We start from the raw sequence: 23027 nt of genomic DNA on the forward strand, positions 1-23027 counted from the left end.
CTTGGAAAGCATTTCAGTGTTTCAAAGAAAGGCGATAGAAAATAAAGCTTCATGATATTAAAAACGGTGTCCCTAATGACAGTGATGCATATTCCGCCATGTAGTGACCACAAACACCAATTAACTGAAGACCTCCCTGTTACGGAGGCAACATCCAAGGAAGATGTTTTGAGTCATGAAAAGCCTGTGCTTTTTTTAGAACAGTCTCTGTGAACATCACTGACCGTCACAGCCCTTTGCTTCCTGGCCACCTAGTTCTCAGTGAAGTCTGGACGTTCGGAAGACTGGCCCGGAGAGAGAAATCAGGCTCGGGCCGTCTCCATTGCACACAGTAACTTGGCAGTGACAGGGGTGGAGAGCTGTTCTTAACTCTTAGGGAAATCTGGAACAGAGGATGTCAAACGTCATGAAGGTACCCTAAGTGGCTGTGTTATTCTGGCCACCAAGATGGAAAAAAATTTTGAAAAAGATACTCTCACTTCATATATGGGCTGTATGATTATTAAAAAATATTCTTTGGAGGCATCCGGGTGGCTCAGTCCGTTAAGTGTCCAACTCTTGATCTCGGCTCAGGTCATGATCTCACTGTTCATGAGATCGAGCCCCACGTGGGTCTGTCAGCACAGAGCCTGCTTGGGATCCTCTCTTTCTCTCTCTCCCTCTCTCTCCCTCTCTCCTACTTGTCCCACTCATGCTTTCTGTCTCTCTCTCAAATTAAATAAACATTAAAAAGAAAGAGAGACAGATGTTCAGGACACCTGGGTGACTCAGTCTATAAGCATCTGACTTCAAGTCATGATCTTACAGTTGGTGAGCACGAGCCCCGCTTCAGGTAAAAACATGAGCCCCAGCTGAGCCCTGCTTCTCTCTCTCTTTTTCTTAAAAAAAAGAAAAGTTCTTCTTCACAGTCTTGTGCAGCAGGAACACATGGCCCCAAGAACACAGACCTATAAGGGCTCTGCAGAAGAGCTCTGTGAAACTCGGCACCAGCCAGAATCACCCTGCTCCAGGCTCCAGGGGAGAAGGCCAGTCTCTTGTCCTGAGGAAGTCCAGGGGTCCTTCCCAAAGTTCTGCCCATGCCCTGGGGCTTGTGTTGACTTCCCCGGCTCCACCCTGAGGCCTTTGCTTGTTGCTGCTTCTCTCCTGCATCTCCCCAGGGGAGCATACACCCTTCTCTTTTCATTCTCCCTGGACATCAGCCATCGCTTTGTAGCTCACTTTTGCTGGAGCACCAAGGATAATCCAGGGGCTTACACTGCGTTCAAAAACAGGTGCGGGTTTCAGAACTTCCCTCCTCTTTACAAGCCACCCGCTCAGAGACTGTGCCTCCCTAGAGGTTATATACCCACTTGCCTTTCATTCACACCTCTGTTCTCCCCTGAATTCCCGATCATTTCGTATGTGGAGCCATTGAACCATTCTCCTCCTCCTCCTCCACTTGTCAGAGAAGAACTCTGATGCCAACCGGTAAGCTTTTTGTACCCCGATACATGTGTCTTAATTGACGTCGTGATGACTGAGTACTCTGGTATCTAACTCCCTTGGAATTCTTTTGAAACACTTCATATTCTCACAGCCTTTGGAAAGTTGGTGAAAGCTTTGGACACTTTTCCATAATAAGGAAACACACAAATAATTTGGAATATATTTTCAGGAGGTTTAGAAGCCCATCCACAGACCCTATCCCCAGGGCGGTAGACTCTTGGTTAAACCCCCTGAGATAGGCTGAGGAGATAGAGCCTGCCCTTCTGAAGAATACAGAGCCTCCTTTGCTCCTCCCCAGGCCCTCTTCCTCTGCTCCTCCCCAGGCCCTGTGTCTCTCTCCACCTCCAGCCACTGAGGTGTAGTCCCACTTGATCATTAGTTGGAAAAACAAAACAGGATCGAATGGCTGGCTGTTGGTGGCATTCCCCAATCCTGACACATTTGACAAAGACCGAAGATCTTGAGAAAAGAGCGGCCCCCTTTTCTCACCCATCCCCTTTGGGCCAGATCTTGTGAAGATACTGAGCACAGACCATTCCATTTAATCATGCCAGTACCCCCAGGAGGCCCATACCATTGTCCTCACTGCAACAGAGGAGGAAACTGAGGCTCACCAAGATTAAGTAACTTGGCTTAGATCACCCAACTTGGGATTTGTTTCCAGATCAGTGACTTGAAATCCTGGGCCCTAAACCACCATGCTCATGCCCCTCCCTTGCATACCATGTACCTTTACTCATCTTGCTCACTCAGCAGAGCTGTGTCACCTTTGGGGCCATGGCCAAATGAGTACACCCTTCCAACTTTTTAAAATACTACTCAGAGCAGAGCCTTTTGGTCTGTTTGGTTCATCGATGTGTCTCTGGTACCTGGCTTAAAGGGTCAGTAAATGTTTGTTAACTGAATGAATCCATCCATCCTACAAGGCTCAGCTCAATACCACATCGCTCAGGAATCAGTCCCAGACTCCCTGGCTTTGAGCAATCAACACGCATGTGTACATCTGTGTCCCTTTATTTCACGTTGCCGTGTGATAGATTCCCACTTCGTGTCTGCTCCTTTGCAGGCTTCTTGAGAGCGGAGCTGTGTCTGACTCATTTCTCTGTGTCTCCAGAAACTAATAGGCACTCAGTAAATGTTGATTGACTTGAATACACCGTTGTTATTGTGCTGCAGGGTGATTAGGCTTCAATGGGAAGTCAGTCCTATAAATGAGTGTTAACTAAGATTACATGTGTAGTGCTAGACCCAACTGTAGCCTTTTCTCCGTGAACTTTTTAAATTCGAGTGTAGTCTGGCTGTTGATTCTGGTATCATCCTCCTCTTTGTCATTGCCGCTCAGTAGTCATAGGGCACTGAACTTGATCTGGGCAATGAAGGTGCTGCTTTGTGGACATTGGCTCATTGGAGCACTGTGTTCCTCGGTGCCATTCAGCGAGGCCGGCTCTCCTGGGGGGAGGCAAGGCTGGACCCTCCAGCAGCTCTGGTTCCCTCGTCTCCCCCCCGCCCCCCACCCTTGTCTCATCTTGGTCCTGGCACAGCACCCCCCCCCTCCCCCCCGGTCCTCTGCTATCGTGTTCTCATCTTGCTTGTCCTCGTTAAAGCTCGGGACAAAAACACAGACCACCTCCCAGAGAACAAAGAGTGAAACAAGAGGGCCTCCTTGATCTGGAGAGAGAAGAAAGTGAACATTTCCGAGGGCCCACAATGCACCAGCCACTTTCCTTTCCTTGGATCTCCTGGACGCTCTGTGAGCCTATATTGTAACCATTTTTAATCTGCGAAAACTTAGATTCACGGAGGTTGAGCACCCATTGACAGGAATGTAGGAATTCAAACCCAGGACTGTCTGACCATAGAAACCAAGGCTTTTTACTGTATTTTTTCCCTCAACACGTGTTCCCTGGGAGAGGTTTCCCCCAGGCGTGTGTCTCTATTAATGCAGTACTCAGAGACAATGAAATTGAAACAGAATGTGTGTTTCCAACCGAGATGTGACAATTTGATTCCCGTCCGGGGAGGAGAGACCGGGTGGGAGAGAAGGAAGCCTCGGGCCAAGAGCTGTGTCCCTTCGAATTCAGCCATGACTCTCGTTCCCCTAATGCCAGTGATGACTGACAACAGCAACAGAAGCAGCGGCAAACTCTGCCCCGTTAATCCGCACATGTGACAGACTGTTGGGAGACAGGGAATTTGAGTATCACGTGAAGAAGCTGAGGCACGGAGATTTTCACTGACGTGCTCAAGGTCATGAATAGTAAGTGGCAGTCTTGGGCTTTCCACCCACGCTTTACTTTCAGGACCAGCTTAGGGCCAGCGTGGCCCCCAGACCTGCAACCTCAACATCACCTGGGGGTTTGTTAGAAACGCAGATTCTCGGGGCTCCTGGGTGGCTCAGTCGGTTAAGCGTCCAACTTCGGCTCAGGTCATGATCTCATGCTTCATGAGTTTGAGCCCCGCATCGGGCTCTGCACTATGTGGAGCCCACTTGGGATTCTCTCTCTCCCTGTCTCTCTGCCCCTCCCACACTCTCTCCCCCCCCTCAAAATAAATAATAAATAAATTTTTTAAAAGGCGGGGGGGGGGGGCCTGGGTGGCATAGTCGGATAAGCATCTGACTTTAGCTCAGATCATGATCTCACGGTTCTTGACCTCGAGCTCCACATAGGGCTCTGTGCTGACAGCTCAGCCTGGAGCCCACTTTGGATTCTGTGTCTCCCTCTCTGCCCCTCCCTCGCTCATGCACGCGCATGTGCGCACGCTCTCTCTCTCACACACACACTCAAAAATCTTTTAAAAAAAATTTTTTTTATTTTAAAAATTAAAAAAAAGAAAGAAATGCAGATTATCTTGCAGACTCCCTACTAGCACCTACTGAATCAGAAACTGGGGCCAGGGGCCAGTTTTCTGTGTTTCAACAGAGGCCTGTGGGTACTGTGCTTGCATGTACCACAGCACATCTCCACATGCTAGCCTCTGCTGTAGTCTGTGAAACTAGAGAGATCTTTAAAACCCACACATAGGAAAGTTAAAATCTGTCAATAATATAACAAACATTTATCAAGTTCTTCCTGTATTCCAGGCACTATGTCTGCATTGTCTCATGTAGTCCCAACAACAATGCTATAAAGTATAGGTACTGTTATTATTCCCACCTTGCAGATGAAGAAACTGAGACTCAGAGATCTGAAGTGACTTCCCCAAAGTTGTGACTTAAATCCAGATTCATACGATGACACTGTCCTTTCCCTGAACCATTACTCATTTGTGCCCTTTTGGTAAAGAGCTACCGAAAAATGAACATCGGGGTGCCTGACAGGCTTGGTCAGTGGAGTGTACAATTCTTGATCTTGGGGTTGTGAGTTCAAGCTCCATGTTGGATGTAGAGATTACTTTAAAATTTTAAAAAGAAAGGAAAGGAAGGAAGGAAAGAAGGAAGAAAGGAAGAAAGAAAAGAAAGAAAAGAAGTAAAGAAAGAAAAAGAAGAAAAAGGAACATCAAAGAGCAAACATTGGTTTTTTTTTTCTTTAAATTTTGAAAAAGGTTAAATATTTGGGTTTTTTTGATTGACTATTTGGGTTTTTTTGATTGACTATTTTGGGCTCTTTCCGTACTCTGAAACAAATGTTTATTCCCAGAGCTGATTACACTAAGTATCATTATTTCTGAGCTTAAGGAAAAGTGGTGGTAGTTGTAAACCTTCCTCGCCACACGGGGGCAGCACCAAACAGCACAGGCTGTTCTTTGTCACTTGGTTCTTCGGTAGGAAGGCAAGCTCGCTCCCTGGTGGTTCTCGGCTATTCCTCTTACACCTGTTTCCTCTTACTTAGGCCACGGGGACCCGTGGTGAAGCTTTATAGATCAGAAACTGAATTACAACAGCAGCAAGATTGCACAAGGAAAATTACTTAAATTCGTTGTAATAATATAGTAAGGGGTCTTGTTTTCTTTTTATCGGTGTGACAAACAATGCACTTCATGCACCATGTGCATTTCTTAGCCAAGAAAAATACCCTTGAGTTTCAGTGAGCTTGTTTAGATTGAAATCTTGAACTCAAAGGACAAAAAGCAGCCAGTATTCCCTACTTATTGTTAATAAATTCCTTTGAGTATTTACGGGCTGTAGGATTTTGTAGCAGGCAAAATGTGTTCCTGGCTTCTAGTTTAAAGGGCATATGACCATTCATATGGTCATACTGGCATTTTGTCGTTCACCTCTGCCAGGATCACCAGATGGTCTGTTGATGGCAGCTTCTGTCAATCTCGAACGCTGTTTCCACTTGGGCGTATCACAGTATCCCCTTCAAATCTCAGTTTTCACATCAGAGGCTGAATCACTGGAATTTGACTAGAGTGACTATAATAATTTATTATCCAAACTGGGACCCTTTTGAGAGTAAAAGGAGCCACTCAGTGATTTTGCTAGAACAGCAAACATAAACCAGAACTATCGTGGGGACGGTCGGAACATGTGGTCACCCTTTGGTCACCCTGACTTCAAATCTGTCCTTTCATTTCTTTCCCCCTTTGATAACTCCAGTTAAGATTTATTGTAGCACTCTATTCATTTGCTCTTTCCATTCAACAAATGTTCAGCGTGTTCTTTCCATTTTAGTAAATGAGGAAAAAATTGGGATCGTGTGAATCACTTGGCAAGATCACAGTACCAGTAAATCAGAGCTGAGATTTTAATCCAGGCTGTCCCTGCTCTGGGCCATATATACTCACAGTTGTGCTGATGTTGCTGGCTGTTCTGTTGCCCTCTCTGACACTGTTCCTCCAGCAAAATCTCAGACAGATAGAGAGTGGTTAAGAGTGGGAGCCCAGAAGTCCGACTGCCTGGGTTTGAACCCTGAGTTCACCACTTATTAGCCTGATGCTTCCTTCTCTTTCCTCACCTAGAAAATGGGTATAGTTAACGTAGTATTGATTTCAAAGGGTTGACGTGAGGAGTAAATGAATTAATAATACCTTTGGCATTTGGACAATGTCTGGTTTGTTGTGTCAGATGATACAATTGTGCTGTGTTTATTTTCTGCGTTAAAGTAGGTTGGGATGATATAAATGTTCTCCAAGTCAAAAGAGTTTCCAATTCTTTTTTGACACAGGAGGAGAGCACTAGAGATGTGTGACAGTGTCATTTATAAGAAAAAAATATATTTGGATGTTGAGATATATTTCTCCTGTGTTTGGTGCTTACCTTTGGTCCCCGCTCACAGCTCCCCAAACCCTTGGAATTCCCTGAAGTGCTGAGAGTGATTGGGATGCTAATCACTTTTGTTATGCTAATGATTTGGCTGTTGGAAAGCACCCAGGGCTGGGGCTGGTGGCCAGCGGAGCCAACCTGGTGTGTAGAGGGTTGAACTTTCAGTCCCACCCCTGGACCCTGGGGAGAGGGAAGGGGCTGGAGATTGACTTCCATCACCAGTGCACCTGTGACTGCTGAATTAATCAATCTTGCCTAAGTTATAAAGTCTCCATACAAACCCAAAAGAATGGTGAACACATGGAGATGGGAGAGAACAGGGTACCTGGGCGGGCGTGGAAGCTAGTAAGTAAAATGCTTCTGAGTTCTGTGAGCTGTTCTAATAAATGAACTGAATCCAAGGAGTGAGTTGTTGGAACCTGCAGTCTATAACCTGGGCTTGTGACTGGCATCTGAAGTGGGGGGGGGGGGGGAGGCAGGGGGGTGGGGGAGGAGGACGCAGTGGGGCAGGGGGAGGAGAGACACTCTTGTGGGACTGTCTGCAGGTGGCGTCAGAATGGAGTTGAGTCGTAGGACACCCAGCTGGTGTCTGAGAACTGCTTGTTGGCTTATGGGGAAACCGCCACACGCTTATTTGGTGAAGGTGGAAAAGCAGAGTTTTTCATCACAAGGTGGGATGTGACAAGATCAGAAAGCAGGCTGGGTGGGTTGTTGAGGAGGGAGTGTGGGGCAAGCTGAGGGCAAAGTACAGGCTAATAGCACCCTCCCCCGCCCCCAGGTGAGCTATGTGTGGCATTCCTCAGGCCCTCCTGCTGCCCTAGGACAAAGGACAGGACAGAAAACAAATGGTTAAACTGATAGAGTCTCCATCAGTTTACAAATATCTTAGTAAATTACGGGAAAAAGGCAATCTTATCAATAGCCTAATCTCCCGAAACCCGAAACCCCGTAGACTCAGTTTCCTGGAGCCCCAACATCACCCTTCCCTCCATAGTGATGGGGGGATCAAAGGCAGAAGGAAATGGCAGGTAAACTTCAGTTTCCTTATAACCTGCAGTGCCTTGAGGCAGGCAGAGTATAACATTTCTCCGGGAACTCCCTCCTGTCTTAACGTTAATGCTTTGCTAGAGGGGAAAACAACCTTAGCTTGACAACAGCTAGGCCTCCAGTAATCCATGGACAGCAGGTGACAGTTCCTTCAGGAACTCTCTCAACTTTATCTCCCCCTTCCCCAGTCCATAAACCGGTCACCCCCCTACACACACACACTTATAGTGCGGCTCTTCCTGCCCACGGGTCCTATCCCTGTGCTTTAATAAAATCACTGTCTTTACATCAAAAGACGTCTCAGGAATTCTTTCTTGGCCGTCAGCTCCCAACCCCACCGCCACCCCAAAACCCCATCATTGTGGCACTGTGTTTTTACCGATGTGGGGCCACGCTGGAACCAACAAGGAGGAGGTTAGTGAGTTACACTAACGTGCAGGAAGCAGAAAGGGACACTGAGGGGCACAGCCCCCTACCCTGCCCCCCCGGAGGTTGTGAGCTGGGGAAGGTGTGTGCCATGGTGTGGGCGGGTGTGACTTGCCCGCCAGGAGAAACACACTTTGGTCTCCGGGCTGAGGAAGCAGAGCTGCAGGTGGGCCGGGCCCGCCACTGACAGAGGCCACCCCCCTGCTGGTCACGGCCGCCCTCGTGCCCGTGGGCATCCGCCTCCCCTGTGAGTGGTTTCACTGCACTGGATGAAGTGTGAGGGCGTCTCCCAGAAACTTCCCTCCGGACACAGAGCGCTGAGTAGCTTCTGCAGCTGTCACAGGGACACCTTGTGTTGTTGGTGTATTTGTAGAAGGCATCCTATCCACCGTCAGCTCAGGGCTGCTGTTCTGTTCCCTGTGCTAATGCAGATACCTCACTGTGTCCCCACTAGGCTGAAGGACCTGTGTGCCGTTTGCTTAAATAGATGGGTACTTTGGTGGGGTTTTTAGCCCCCGGAGAGAACGTGGTTAGCAACTCGGGGAAGGAGGTGTCCTGTCAGGGCGTGGGGGCGAGACAGGGGAGGTGGAACTGGACTGAATGTGGTCACTTTGGGACAGTTCGTAGCATTTCTTCATTTCGTCAGCAGTAAGTCGTCGTGTTCCCCGGCCTTGGTTCTTGAGTCTGGCCAAGGAGGAATTCAGAACCACGCGTAAGCAAGCAACCATTCAAGAGTGATCAAAGCAAAAGTACACTCAGCTGGGACAGCAGACAGGTCCGGAGATGGCAACTGCACAGGGCGGTTGGTTATCTGGTTTTCATACTAGCACGGGTTATGGGTCAGAGCTGGGCCCTCCCAAGAGCCCGCCTCCAACCCTCCAAGGGACTCCTCCCACCAGTGGGGAGGGGGAGTTCTTCCACCCTCGGTGGTCCTTGTTGGAACTGCCCTGGCAGCCAAGCCCTGTGAGTTGGGGGGAGGTTCAAAACCTCAGTGTAAATGTATTCTAAGTAAGCTAGAGGTTACTTTAGGGCAGCGGTCGTGGAAGGAACCGTGGAAGGAACCGAGGCACATTCCCCGTTCCCCGGGGACCCTGGCTGTTTGCATTCTGGAGGTGGTGGGCATTTTCTGTCTTTTTCAACAGTTGGGCTATCCTGTTCACTGCTCATACCTAGTTAGCTGCCTCTTCTTCAGTCTGGTTATGAAGTACACTCTGGGACCTTTACAAGATGCTCTTTGAGAGCCAGCCTGTTGGCTCCTGCAGAGACAGGGCCCCTCCTTTGCCCCGCCTGGGCTGGGAAGGCTCTTCTTCAAGTGCTGTGCAGCTTGGGAGCACCCCCCCCCCCCCCCCGCTGTTTCAGCCACCTAGCATCCCTGGCGATTGACAGCAAGCAGATCTGTAGCCAAATTACCCCTCACATGTCCCGTGAATTTCTTTTCTATACATCTTTGAATTTTCTCATTTGCTGCAATGTGCATATAATACTTTCTATATTTTGAAACAGTTGAAGAAACGAATTTCTAAAAGGAAGACAAGGAGTGTGATCTCAAATAAAATATCTCTAAAGGATAAAACCATTAAAAGAATTTGTGCTGTAAAGTATCTTATGAACTTGTCCATTGTGTGGGCTTTCAGGATTTGGTGCTAATTACAGATGCTATAGGACCCGAGACCTATTATCACAAAAGCACATTTTCCCCCTATTTTCCTTCATTTCTGGGTACTAGAAAACACATTTTGCTTTATCAATATTAGAAACAAGTACCTAATATGTATTTAATTCTTTCTCTCTCCCATTATCTTGTTCTAGGTGTTTAACAAGTAGTAAATTTCACGGATGTTGCATTTCTTACTATTTAAAAAAAAAAATGCCGGGGCACCCGGGCAGCTCAGTCGGTTAAGCGTCCAACTGCAGCTCAGGTCATGATCTTGTGGTTTGTGAGTTTGAGCCCCACGTTGGGCTCTGTGCTGACAGCTCAGAGCCTGGAGCCTGCTTTGGATTCTGTGTCTCCTTCTATCTCTGCCCCTCCCCTACTTGTGCTCTGTCTCTCTCTGTCTATCAAAAATAAATAAATGTAAAAAAAATTTTTTTAATGCCTTATCATAGGTAAAGGAGCTTAAAAATCTTTGTACTAATTAGCCCTGTAATTCCACTTCTAGTAATCTACACTCTGAGACAAAAATCTGAACACACACAGAAAAGTAGGCAAGAAGTTGTTTATCACTACATGTTTTTAACAGTAAAAAACAGTCACAGTAATTTTCCAACAATGGAGGATTTGTTTGCTGAATTTGATGACCAGACATGATATAGTAACTGAAGATGCATTAGGGCTACCTTGCAGGGGATTTTGGCACACTGGAGGAGAGGGGCCATGATCAGTGTGTATTTTCACGCCCTCTGCTTTGTCTTCCAGTGTTTTGCTGTGCGTTCCCTGGGATGGGTGGAAATGGCAGAGGAGGACCTCGCCCCTGGTAAAAGCAGCGTTGCCGTCAACAACTGCATCAGGCAGCTTTCTTACTGCAAAAATGACATCCGGGATACGGTCGGCATCTGGGGAGAGGTGAGTAAAACGTGGGAATAATTAATGGCAGGCTTGCTTATGCTCTGCTGTGCTTTGTGAGACGCCAGAGCTCCGCGGGATGTGATGCTGAGGATGTTTATCAGGTGCATTTTCCCAGAAAGGCAGGTAGTGTGAGCATGGTGTACCCTTTGATTTATCTGTTAGCCCAGCCAAGATCCCAGCGAGGACTGGGCCCTGGCAGAGAACAGTTCTCTGTGTCTACATGACAGGGTCCGACCTGGTATCTCTGAGCCCCAGAGATGTATGAATGGGTGCTAGGGCCCCGAAACCCCGAAACTTGCATGCAATATCGGATGCACCCTTATGTAAGAAGGAGAGAAGAGCTCTCTGAAAGTATGTTCTCGAAGGGTACTGTGACCCCTACACATGCACGCAGCAATGTTTGATGTCCCTGTACTCTAAAAGTTGACAAATTATCCTTTTATAACACGTTCTGCTTTATTTATAATCTGAAAATCAGTATTATACCTGAGCTTTTAGAATGGATGCCTATATATTCTTTTCTCACTTTGAATAAGGTAATTCTGTTTTTGAAATGTTAGTTGACATCATTTCAGAAAGGAAAATAATAGGTAAAAATACCAAATTCGTATAAAAATCATATCAAACGGGAAAATCCATATGCCTACCATGCTTGGAGATCTGGGGAGCAGGTATGTTAGAAGCACCTGGAAACAGTGCTCGCTGCATGAATCCATGACCCTTAAACCATGCCCAGGGTCACCAGAGCCCTGACATCTTTGATGGGCTGTTTGGAGCCCCCGTCACGTTACCCTAGGAGCTGTGTCATAATGAGAGCGGGGCTCCCAAGGCTTCCTGTGGAGGAGTCTCTGTACCTTAGAATGGGGCTGGGCTGCATTGCCGTCCAGACTTTCAGATCTCGAGCACGGGGAAAAGAGGGAAAAATTTTCTCCTGTCCAAGAAAAGGACATTTGTTTGGTATTTGGCTTTCCCATACTTTCACTGCATTACTTCCCACCTCCCACCCAAATACCCAGACATGTATTTCCCACCAAATTATCTACCTGCCATCTCCTTCAGTTAAAAATGCTATTCCACCAAAAGAACAAATCTCAGCTAGGATTTAGAAGAAAGTAATTTATACTAATGTGTGAGTGACTGATGAATACCACCATACTTAGCATTAGATACTTAGAAGAGCTTAGTAAAATTCTAAAGCAATCTCCACTTGGCAGGATTCCTACAGGAGAGAGAGAGAGAGAGAACTTTGGATGGGGATATAGGGTGAGGGAGCAGCCAGGCCAGAAATCTGCTACTTAACCCTGCTATGCCATTCCTGTTTTTCTCAGTTCTTTCCTCTTCTGAATAATAAACTCTTCAGGCAGTGTTTCTAGTTCATAGTATATGAAGTATAGCTCAACGCTTAGGGTTATGAGCTCTGCCTTTTTGCCATGCCTCACACATACAGCACAACTCCTTACATGTTTGAGTGACTGACTGAAAATATAGTCATGAGTGCTGGATGAGTGTCTCATCTTTAGATGACGGCTGCATACACATCGCTGTTGGGGTAACAAAAAATTAGCAAGACTTTATACTGGGCAGCCCAGAGCTGCCGTGTGTTAATGAGAAAATCGATAGGATGTGCATGGGAAGCTAAGAGTGTGCTGAATGACCCAGCAGAAGACACACTGTATTTTCATTCAGGGACACTCCGTACTCAGCCAGCCATTCTCAGTTTAGACGACCAGCTGGAAGTTGGCATCGGTTCTGACCAACAGTGTAAAGATGGCCAGTAGAACTAACCAACAAAGACAGCCTCTGGGATCTTTGGGAGGACCGGTTGGGGTTTCTAAGCTGAGTTAGCTCAAAGGAAATGCATCACCCTGCTCAGTGAGGGGGACCATGGCTCACATCCCATAAAGCATTAAAACAGAGGCTTTCAGAGTGTGTTAGTATCTGCAAGGTGTTTGCCATGCAGCAGCTGGACAGAAGTGGGGTGGGGGTTACCAGGTGGGAGTTGTACTGGGGGCAACTCACTAGCAGGTCTGGCTGAAGATCTCTTAGGCTACAGTCAGTGTTTCATTCCTGGGGGAAGGACGGAGAGGAAGGAGAAGGCATCAGACATGCCCAGACAGCTCTTAGTAATCCCAGTGTGCATCACCTGGTTGGCACCACCTGGGACCTGCCCCCTCTCCGTTCCCAGCTCTCCGAGGCACAGCCATCTTGCATCTCCTGAAAACCACCAGAGGGCTGCCCTCAGCTAAGGGTGGGGGAAAGGACACCGTCTTTTATTTAAAATTTTTTTTTCAACGTTTATTTATTTTTGGGACAGAGAGAGACAGAGCATGAACGGGGGAGGGGCAGAGAGAGAGGGAGACACAGAATCGGAAACAGGCTCCAGGCTCTGAGCCATCAGCCCAGAGCCTGACGCGGGGCTCGAACTCACAGACCGCGAGATCGCGACCTGGCTGAAGTCGGACGCTTAACCTGCCCCATGGACACCGTCTTTTAGTGTGCAGCAAATGTTTAGTAATTTCTCAAATGATGCCTGAGGAATTGCAGGGGGAATAAAATTGAATAGTCCAGTGTTCTTGGCCCCAAAGAGCCAACATATGTGAGGAGACAGGAGGCCAAGCCCTAAAGAGCCATGCAAGCAGTGAGAAACCTCGGCCTCTCCTTGTGGCATTACAGCAGCACCGTGTCACTAAAGGCCTTACAGTTTCTGGGTCAGACCTGGAGCATGTTGCCTAACCTTGAAGCCTCGATTTCCCTGTCTGTGAATTGGAGATAATAGCAAACCAAGCTCTCAGGGCAAGTCGGAAAGATCATGAACCAATGTGCCCGAAGCACATGGTATAATGTCTGCAATGCGATAAAGTCCTATAAACACTAGCTGTTGTGGTACCAAGAGATGCCACAAATGCACCTGCTGTTTGTCAACCAAATCACATAGATGCAAAGTACTGTACATACCAAGGGATGGGATGGTAATGGTTGTGGGAAGGCCGTCGGGGACATGCCTGCTAGGGTCTGACCAGAGAGGAAGGGATGGACAGAGACAGGTGATGAGAATGACAGGCGTGGAGTTAGCGAAAGACCAGATTCTCCAGGGAACCCCTCCATTAGCCTTTTTTCCCCGAGTCAAGATTCAGAATTGTAAATAATGAAAAACAAGAGCTGGGTAGAAGGCAGGCTAAATCCATTTGAGGGGACTTGGAAATGGAGAGAGAAGCTGGGTGTGGGGGGAGTATGAAAGATTCATGCATATTTTTTTTAAGTTTCTTTATTTTTGAGAGAGAGAGAGAGAGAGAGAGCGTGCATGAGTGGAGGAGGGACAGAGAGAAAGGAAGACAGCGAATCCGAAGCAGGCTCCGTCCTGCCAGCACAGAGCCTGACATGGGGCTTGATCTCACGAACTGTGAGATCATGACCTGAGCTGAAATCAAGAGCCAGACACTTCACTGACTGAGCCACCCCGGTGCCCCAGACTTAGGCTTAGGAGAGGATGTTGCTCTTAGGAAAACAAATAACAGACTTGAAGGGTGGTTTCTTCTGCCCCTTGAAATGATGTCCCTAGATGGCTGCAGGTATCATGACCCATAGCTTCCCGAGAAAAAGAGCGTGTTTTCTTTTGGGACCCCAGGGGAAAGACATGTACCTGATCCTGGAGAACGACACACTCAGCCTGGTGGACCCCATGGACCGCACCGTGCTCCACTCCCAGCCCATCGCGAGCATCCGTGTGTGGGGCGTGGGCCGCGACAACGGCCGGTGAGTACCCTGCGCTGGTGCCTCCCCTCCCCGCCCCCCCCCCCCCCCCCCCCGCTCCAGTCCTTCCTTCACACCAAAGTGTGGCCTCGCTGTTGTTGTCCCTCACTGAACATGAAAGGTGTCAATAGACTGTCCTTAGAAACGTGAAAGAGTAAAAGCACATCTCTGTCCCTGCCTCATAAACCCTCCAAACCACTTCCCTTCCTGGTTTCTGCCCCTCACACCTTTTGTCAACTCTGGATCCTGTCTTCAAGTTCTGCATCTTTCTCCTCCTGCACGTCCTCCTCATCTGAGTTGCTGACTCACCCAGGCTCTCTGGACCCCTGCCCTTTTTTCCCCCTCTTCTCTGCAGTCTGGGTTAGTCTTAGCCATTTCAGAAGCCCTCCTGTTGGTGTTTCCTTCTTAGAGGGCTTGCGTGAAGGGAGAGGTTGTACCACGAGCTTTAGATCATTAAATCATGCCGATCAGGAACTTCTGGGGTTTGGGGCTGCCCGAACTTTTTTAACATTTGATATGTCTGGTCACCTCAAAATTCCATTCAGTGTTTTTCTGAAATTCTGCTGAACGTTTGTTATTTACAGCAAGTACTTCTTAGATGTGTTGTGAATCGTCTGTTCTCTAGGATGGCTGGAAATAAGGAAATCCAAATACATATTCTAAATAATAAAGTGGCAGTTACCACAGACCTCATACTTGGATACCGTTGTTAAGTAATTGGACTACATGAAATGCATTCAGCTCTTAAATTATAGCTAACCTTTGGCAACTCTCAAAGTATCCGAGGATCTCCTAGCATTTAGGGATCAGGCATACGATGATTAGTTGTTTCTTTGTTGAAAATGGACAAAAGCAAGTGAAAAGCCCAGATGACAGAAGGATGCTCTTCTGGGCTTATGGCTCCATTCCTGGGCATTCTGGTTCCATTCCTGGGCATTCTGGTTTATTGGGTCGTGTGGTCCTCTCTTGGGGGCTCTGCCTTGGTTTATCCCCGGTAGATTTGGTAGTCTTTTGATTCAGTTTCAGGTTCCAAGCAGAAAGAAAAATGGTTATGCACTCATCAGTGTAAGAACAAGCATTTTTGCTATAACCAGACATAAGAATAAACGGTCTGCAAGAAAGAAAGCGGGAGTGTCTTGTGCCTGCTGATTGGATAAAGCTTCCTAAGAGCACAGTTGTGTCTTTGAGCTTTTGGATTTTTTTTTAATGTTTATTCTTGAGGGAGAGAGAGAGAGACAGAGTGTGAGTGGGGGAGGAGCTGAGGGCAAGGGAGACACAGAATCGGAAGCAGGCTCCAGGCTCTGAGCTGTCAGCACAAAGCCGGAGGCAGGGCTCGAACCCGCCAACCACGAGATCATGACCTGAGCTGAAGTCGGACACTTAACTGAACCACCCAGGCACCCCGAGTTGTGTCTTTGAGCTTTTGTAATGGAGCGATGAACGGTGACAGCTGGGCCAGGTGCACTGGGGGGAATGAGTGGATAATTTGTGCGTATACACCTGTCTGTCATTCACTTAACCATGCCAGAGCTATAGCACCACAGGGATGAGTTGATATGAATTGATTAATTTTACAAGGAAAATACCTGATGAGGTTTGCTCATCATTGAAAACATTAGCCTTAATGGAAGGGTGTAGGATGCTCGATTCTTGCCTGGTTCCTGTCCCCCAAGGTTGTTTTAAAGGCAGGAGCCTCGGTAAAGATCATTATATGCATGTACAACTAGATGGGATTGTTAACCTTTCTTAAGATTAGACCATAAGCAGATTTTCATTGATGACGGTTTCAGCCTACCCAGTTTTTGAAGTTGAGGCCAAACGCCACATGTTCAGGGAGAAAAAAAATACTCAAAAATCCAGTTGACAAAATTATTCAAGCTCTGAATCCCAGTTTCTCTCATCTGTGAAATGGAGATCATAATAGGGGCCACAAAGCATTTGTATATATTGTGTATATATACAGTTGTGTCCGTATTGTTAACTGGCACAGTGATGGAGACGTGGTAAATGGTTAATGAAGGTTAGCTCTTAATTCGTGAAGGGAACAGAGACCAGCAGATACATCTAATTACACAGCTTCCTTTCAAAGACAGGGTGAATATGGGAGGAGTCAGACCTCAGGTTTCAAGGACAGCTTATCATTGGATACAGGGGGATGAGGGGCTGTTCCAGACACGATGAGTTCAGTTATCCTCCAACTTCCAAGGCAAGAAGAGCCCCCCCCCCCACCCGCAGCCCCCCAATGATAGCAGTATGAATTCGGTTACATTGCCTTGGTTATGTTTTTTGAAATGTGGGCTCGGTTAACCATGTTTTTGAAACTGCTTCTTATTCTTACTCAGTGTTAACAGATAAGTGTCATTTAGAAATTCCCTCAAGTTCCACACTAGCTGTCAGGACTTCAAGCTTCTGCACTGGGTTGGGGGCCCTTGAGTCGGATTGCTTTTGGAAGCAGTAAATAAAAAAATATGTTTGCCAGTGAAAGGTTCTATTTCTCCCCATTGGTCCCTTGAGCTTTCATTCCCTAGAAGAAAGGGCCTTTGTATTCCTGCTTTTTTTTTTTTTTAACTTTCTTTTGCTTTTAATTCTTTCTTTTTTTTTTTTTTTACAGCAATTTACACGAGCAAATTCAATTTGTAATGCTGCAAAGGAAAGGGGTTTTCATTTTGCATGAATAAAACATAAAAGTGTTTCATTTTGCTTGCAAAAATGAGCCCGTTTTGCATTCCTTTGTAACCTTCCTTACTGAGAAAATGGATTCTCTTAAGGGATTTCTTCTCTCCCCCTCCGCCCCGTGTCTCTGAATTCTAAAAAGATATGTTTAATGAAATGTGAGGAAGAGACGATATGGTGAATGCAGCCCTTTACATGCCCAGCTCAGCACTCTAGGTGCCCAGCAAAGACTTGTTGATTTGATTTATAACTCAAGAGGCACAGTCCTTGGAACTTGGGCTCTGTGTTCTCTGGTGAGTAATAAGATAACCATGGTAATGCCAGTGACAGTCCCTAACATTTATGGACAACTTACCACAAGCCTGACCCTCTGCTGTCTGCTTTGCAAGCCCGAGCTCCTACGATTCCATTCTCTTTCTTCCCCTCTAACCCTGTAATAATCTGCTTGTCAGTTAGTGGGATCAGGTACACACAGAAAATCAAACCAGGGCAGTGTATTCGTTTGCAAGGGCTCCTAGGGGATTTCTTGAGGTTCGAATGAAAAAGAAAAGTATGCATTCCAGAGGCTCGAAGGGCACAAAATCTTTCTTGAAATTCAGAGTGCTTCACTGAGCCATGGAATTTCAGAATTTGTTTAAAGTTATTTTGGGTTTAGCACTATCTCAAGGCTTTTGATTTCCTCTGGAGAAGTTTCTTAGGGAGTAAGTTTACTTTGGGTGGGGAGGTGATCTGTCCGTGACACCCCCCACTGATCCCCAAGGTTGATTTGGAGAACCCTCTTACCATGGGTGATGGAAGAAGCTGCAGTCACACCGGATGGTGGCTCTCTGTGGGGTGTGGGTCATCGCTGGACTGGGCTGAACTTTGCCTTATTCTCGAGGGCTGTGCCTGCCTTTATTGTGGTGTTTTATAGAGCACTTCTGCATTGCTGCCCAACAAACAGAGAGCTACCTCCTCTCTCGGCTAGTCTATACTTTGGCTTCTTCTTTTTTTTTTTTTTAAGTTTCTTTATTTTGAGTGAGACAGAGACAGCATGAGTAGGGGAGGGGCAGAGAGAGAGAGGGAGAGAGAGAGAATCCCAAGCAGGTTCCATGCTCTCTGACACGGGGTTTGAATTCATGAAACCTCGAGATCATGACCTGAGCCAAAACCAAGAGCCGGGTGCCTAACTGACCGAGCCATCCAGGTGCCCCTGTATTTTGGTTCCTTTTGATCCCAGCAAGATAAAGATCAAGGCTCTCAGACCTCCAGATTGGCGAAAGGAGTTTCATAAGCCTTGTATTTCCAATGCAAGGCAGTACTGGGGAGTATCCGAATTCACCTGCCCTGCTGCCTCCTGCTGTGGGAAGGGCATCTTCACAGGTACAAATGGCCCTGGGCCTTAGAGCTGGCACTTTGCCCCCAGGGACTGAGGCAGACCACGGAGAGCCACCTCTCTTGCCTCTGTGAGCCTGCCAGCTGTCATTCAAGGATGGGTGGGAGGATTTCAGGAGCCTGTTTTTCAGGCGCCCATGCTGATTGCTGGCCACAGCTCTCTTCTTACTCATTCAGACCCTGGGAAACAGCTTTCTCCCTCTTCTGTCATACGGGTATCCAAAGCAAGCAAACATAGTTTCTGAACATGGGGGCCTTCAACACCATATCCGTGGTGGCAGATATGGATCTGTCTTCTGGGAAGGATCTGACACACAGACCCCTGTGTGTGTTGCCAATATGCAGTAGTATCTGCCGATCCCGTCTGTTTCCCATGAGAAGGGAAACTGTGTAGATGGGATAGTCAGAGGGTTTCGGAGTGACGTCCGTAGCCATGTCTATGGGGAACTAATGAGGTAAGATGTTCATATGCTGTCCCGGAGAGGGAAAAACAAGATTTTAGAGTCTGTTAGGAAACTGGGTTAAACAAAGTGCAAAAAGCCCCTTTACTCTGGACCCTCTTGGAGGTTTTCCTGTGCTGATGTTCACTGGGACCCTTTTCTTCATGGAAATGCAGTCACATGGAACACACTTTGGAAAATGCTCCTCTGGTCAGTCAACTCATTCATTTAAATTAGTGCCAACACTAGATTGCTGCCTTTGTTTTTAAGAAAAATTGGAATTAGTTTTAATAAGTAACTTCATAAATGGAGATTCTGTCTGGCCTGCTAGAATGAAGATAAAATCCCTTCATAATTAATAGCAATGACCACAGCCATTGGGCACAAATGTTTTTTATAAAGTACTTTCTCGGATGGGGCGCCTGGGTGGCTCAGTTGGTTAGGTGTCTAGCTTCAACTCAGGTCATGATATCACGGTTTGTGAGTTCAAGCCCCACGTTGGGCTCTGTGCTGACAGCTCAGAGCCTGGAGCCTGCTTCACATTCTCTGTCCTCCTCTCTCTCTGTCCTCCCCTACTCACACTCTGTCTTTCTCTCTCTCAAAAATAAATAAACATTGAAAAAAAATTTTTAAGTATTTTCTCAGGTTAAATGTTGATCCTGTGATATTATTTATGCCTAAAGTTTGTATTATGAAACCTCTCTTTCTAGAAGATGCTTTATACATCTCTTTCCTAGTTTTGAAGAATAATTTATTTTTTTTCTTTTTTAATTTACATCCAAATTAGCATATAGTGCAACAATGATTTCAGGAGTAGATTCCTTAATGCCACTTACCCATTTAGCTCATCCCCCTTCCCACAACCCCTCCAGTAACCCTCTGTTTGTTTTCCATATTTGAGAGTCTCTTATGTTTTGTCCCCCTCCCTGTTTTTATATTATTTTTGCTTCCCTTCCCTTATGTTCATCTGTTTTGTATCTTAAAGTCCTCATATGAGTGAAGTCATATGATATTTGTCTTTCTCTGACTGACTTATTTTGTTTAGCATAATACCCTCCAGTTCCATCCACGTAGTTGCAAATGGCAAGATTTCATTCTTTTGATTGTCGAGTAATACTCCATTGTATATATATACCACATCTTCTTTAACCATTCATCCATCGATGGACATGTGGGCTCTTTCCATACTTGGCTATCATTGATAGTGCTGCTATAAACATGGGGGTGCATGTGCCCCTTCGAAACAGCACACCTGTATCCCTTGGATAAATACCTAGTAGTGCAATTGCTGGGTCATAGGTTAGTTCTATTTTTAAGTTTTTGAGGAACCTCCATACTGTTTTCCAGAGTGGCTGCACCAGCTTGCATTCCCACCAACAATGCAAAAGAGATCCTCTCTCTCCACATCCTCACCAACACCTGTTGTTGTTAATGTTAGCCATTCTGACAGGTATAAGGTGGTATCTCATTGTGGTCTTGATTTGTATTTCCCTGATGATGAGTGATGTTGAGCATTTTTTCATGTGTCGGTTGGCCATCTGGATGTCCTTTTTGGAGAAGTGTCTATTCATGTCTTTTGCCCATTTCTTTATTGGATTATTTGTTTTTTGGGTGTTGAGTTTGGTGAGTTCTTTGTAGATTTTTTATACTAATCCTTTATCTGATATGTCATTTGAAAATATCTTCTCCCATTCTGTCAGTTGCCTTTTAGTTTTGCTGATTGTTTCCTTCATTGTGCAGAAGCTTTTTATTTTGATGAGATCCCAATAGTTCATTTTTGCTTTTGTTTCCCTTGCCTCCAGAGCTGTGTTGAGTAAGAAGTTGCAGTTGATGAATAATTTCTAATAATAGATAATTCATAAATTTCCAAATGAATTTAACCTTGACATAATTGTTTTATCTGGTCAAGATCTCAGGAAACTTTTATCTAAAGAATATAGTGAGTCTCAAGTATACCAAATATATATATTTTTTCATATTCTCATCTCTTTGGATGGTCCCATCTGGTTTTAGCCAGCAAGACCCTGCCTGGTTTAAGTTGTTTTAAAAGGCTCTTGTTACACATAGTTCTTCTTCTTGTTTTCCTGCCACTGTTGTCTTGTTTTAATTTCTTTTAAAAACACTGCTTAATTTGGGGGTGGGGACAGGAAAGGTCCTGAGAAATACTGGGATTAATTAATTAAAATACATAAAACTTTGACTCAGAGCCTTTTAAATTGAAAAAGTAGTTTAGTAACAATATCTCCCAACTTCTTTTAGAGATTAGGAGGCTCAGGACAGAGGGTGTGACTTACCTTAGATGATCCTTCAGGTTCCGACAGCACAGAGACCAGACTCCTGAGATTTTCATCTGTCTGAATAGGAGGCTCCTCTGTTCATCCTGACAAGAGATGACAGATGGTCTAAAATAAGCGGGGATCGGGAGGGAGACCCTTGAAGTCTATGGCCTGGTCCCTGTCCTTAAAGATCTGGCTTCTTAATTGAAGAGATAAGACCACAGTTGCAGAATGAAAGTGGAAGTTGACAAAGTAGGGCCTTGAGACCTCTTTTTGTATGGCTTTGAGCTAGGAATGATTTTTTACATCTTTAGAGGTTGCTTAAAAAAAGAAAAAGAGGAATCGAGACCCAGCCATAAGGGACCTAAGATGCCCTCCTCCCCTTTAGAAAAAGAGCATTAGAATAGTAATGCTTGCAGGGCAGAATTAGGATCTTTGTGGCTGCTGTAGGAGGTCGTTGTAAGAAAGGCAAAGTCCTTTTTGACTGTCTCTCCTCTCCTACCCATACCTCCGTTCTACCGGCATTCCTCAGGGTACCTGCAAGCATTGCCCAGCTCTGCTGCTGTCCTAGAGCTAACCCTTTTTGTATTCACTAGGGTATGTTTTGGGCTGCTGCATCAAGTGTTCTAAGGTCCATTGTCTGAAACACTAGGGACACGTTATCTGTAGCAGTCTGCAACATGCAGTACCGTCTCAGTGCGGCTCGGTGCCATGCGGGTTCATGCTCCTTCTAGGTGGTGGCCGTGCCATCCCTCCAGTCTGACCAGGACAAGGGACTGACTGTCTTCTAAGTTGCAAGACGACCTGGAACTTGCACACCTCACGTATATTCACATTCTGTTCACATCCTGTTGGCCACACACAGCTGCAAGGGACTCTGGGAAATGGAGCTGGGTCGACACTTGCCAAGTGAAACTACTATTGAAAAAGAAGAGGTGACACAACTAGCATTCTGGCGTGGTCTGGAGCCCAGTCACCTCAGCTTCCCGAGCCCGTGACCTGTTGCTTCCTAAGCCAGGTATTAAGCTGCTGTGTCTCAGCTCCAAACCCACCCGTTGCAGGTGGCTCAGCTTTCTGAGGCCGAGATTCTGCAGAATTTGTCTGTGCTTGTTTGGTTTGCTGCCTGTTAGGCTCTGACTAGAAGACTGCAAGGCTGGAGGAGGAAGAGACTTGCTCCTTGCTTCGCTTCCTGTGAGCATCACCCTAGAAAAGCTGCTTCACCCCATTGCATCAGTTCAAACTCCACTTCGAGGTGTTCCCAACATTCGCAGAAATGCGGAACGAGCTTCATCATGCCCCTTCTTCAGAGCCCCCAGCACAGCTGGCTGCCGTGCCTCTTTAAAGGTCTGGGCCCCTGGGCCTCGGGGCCCCTCCTTCAAGCCTGGAGATGCCGGCACGGCCAGGCAACACTTCCTCAGTGTTCTCCTCCGTGGGGCCCCTCCAGGCTTCTGGCTTTTAATAATTCCAACCTCTGTGCTTTGTTCCTTCAACCCTACAGGTCACCGCCTCTCCATCCCCCTTTGCGATGTTGCCTCCACGGTAACCTCTTTCTGTTTCCTTTTTGCATTTTTATTACCTGCATACAGTTCTTTGTATGATATTTTCTTTGTTCAGATATCTGGGGTGGTTTCTGTCTCCAGGCTACACCCTCCCTTGTGGACCCTTGAGTTAGCAACTGGCCAAAGGAGGCAGCCACTTCCACACGGTACAGAGGGCACTTCTGCGGGGAGGGCATTCGAGAAGCTTTTGTGAGCAAGCGAGTGAGCGTGAATGTTCATTCTGTT

At 46.5% G+C, this 23027-nt stretch overlaps 1 protein-coding gene across 1 annotated transcript in view; it reads left to right on the forward strand.

Annotated features, from left to right (window-relative positions):
* Window positions 1-23027, forward strand: part of APBB2 (amyloid beta precursor protein binding family B member 2) — a 381693-nt gene that overhangs the window by 297009 nt on the left and 61657 nt on the right. Inside the window, 2 exon segments of the mRNA XM_032593000.1 lie at window positions 10581-10727; window positions 14356-14483. Coding sequence (XP_032448891.1) covers window positions 10581-10727; window positions 14356-14483 — 275 coding nt within the window.

Source organism: Lynx canadensis, chromosome B1 (assembly GCF_007474595.2).
Source record: "Lynx canadensis isolate LIC74 chromosome B1, mLynCan4.pri.v2, whole genome shotgun sequence".
In the NCBI taxonomy this organism is placed as follows: domain Eukaryota; kingdom Metazoa; phylum Chordata; class Mammalia; order Carnivora; family Felidae; genus Lynx; species Lynx canadensis.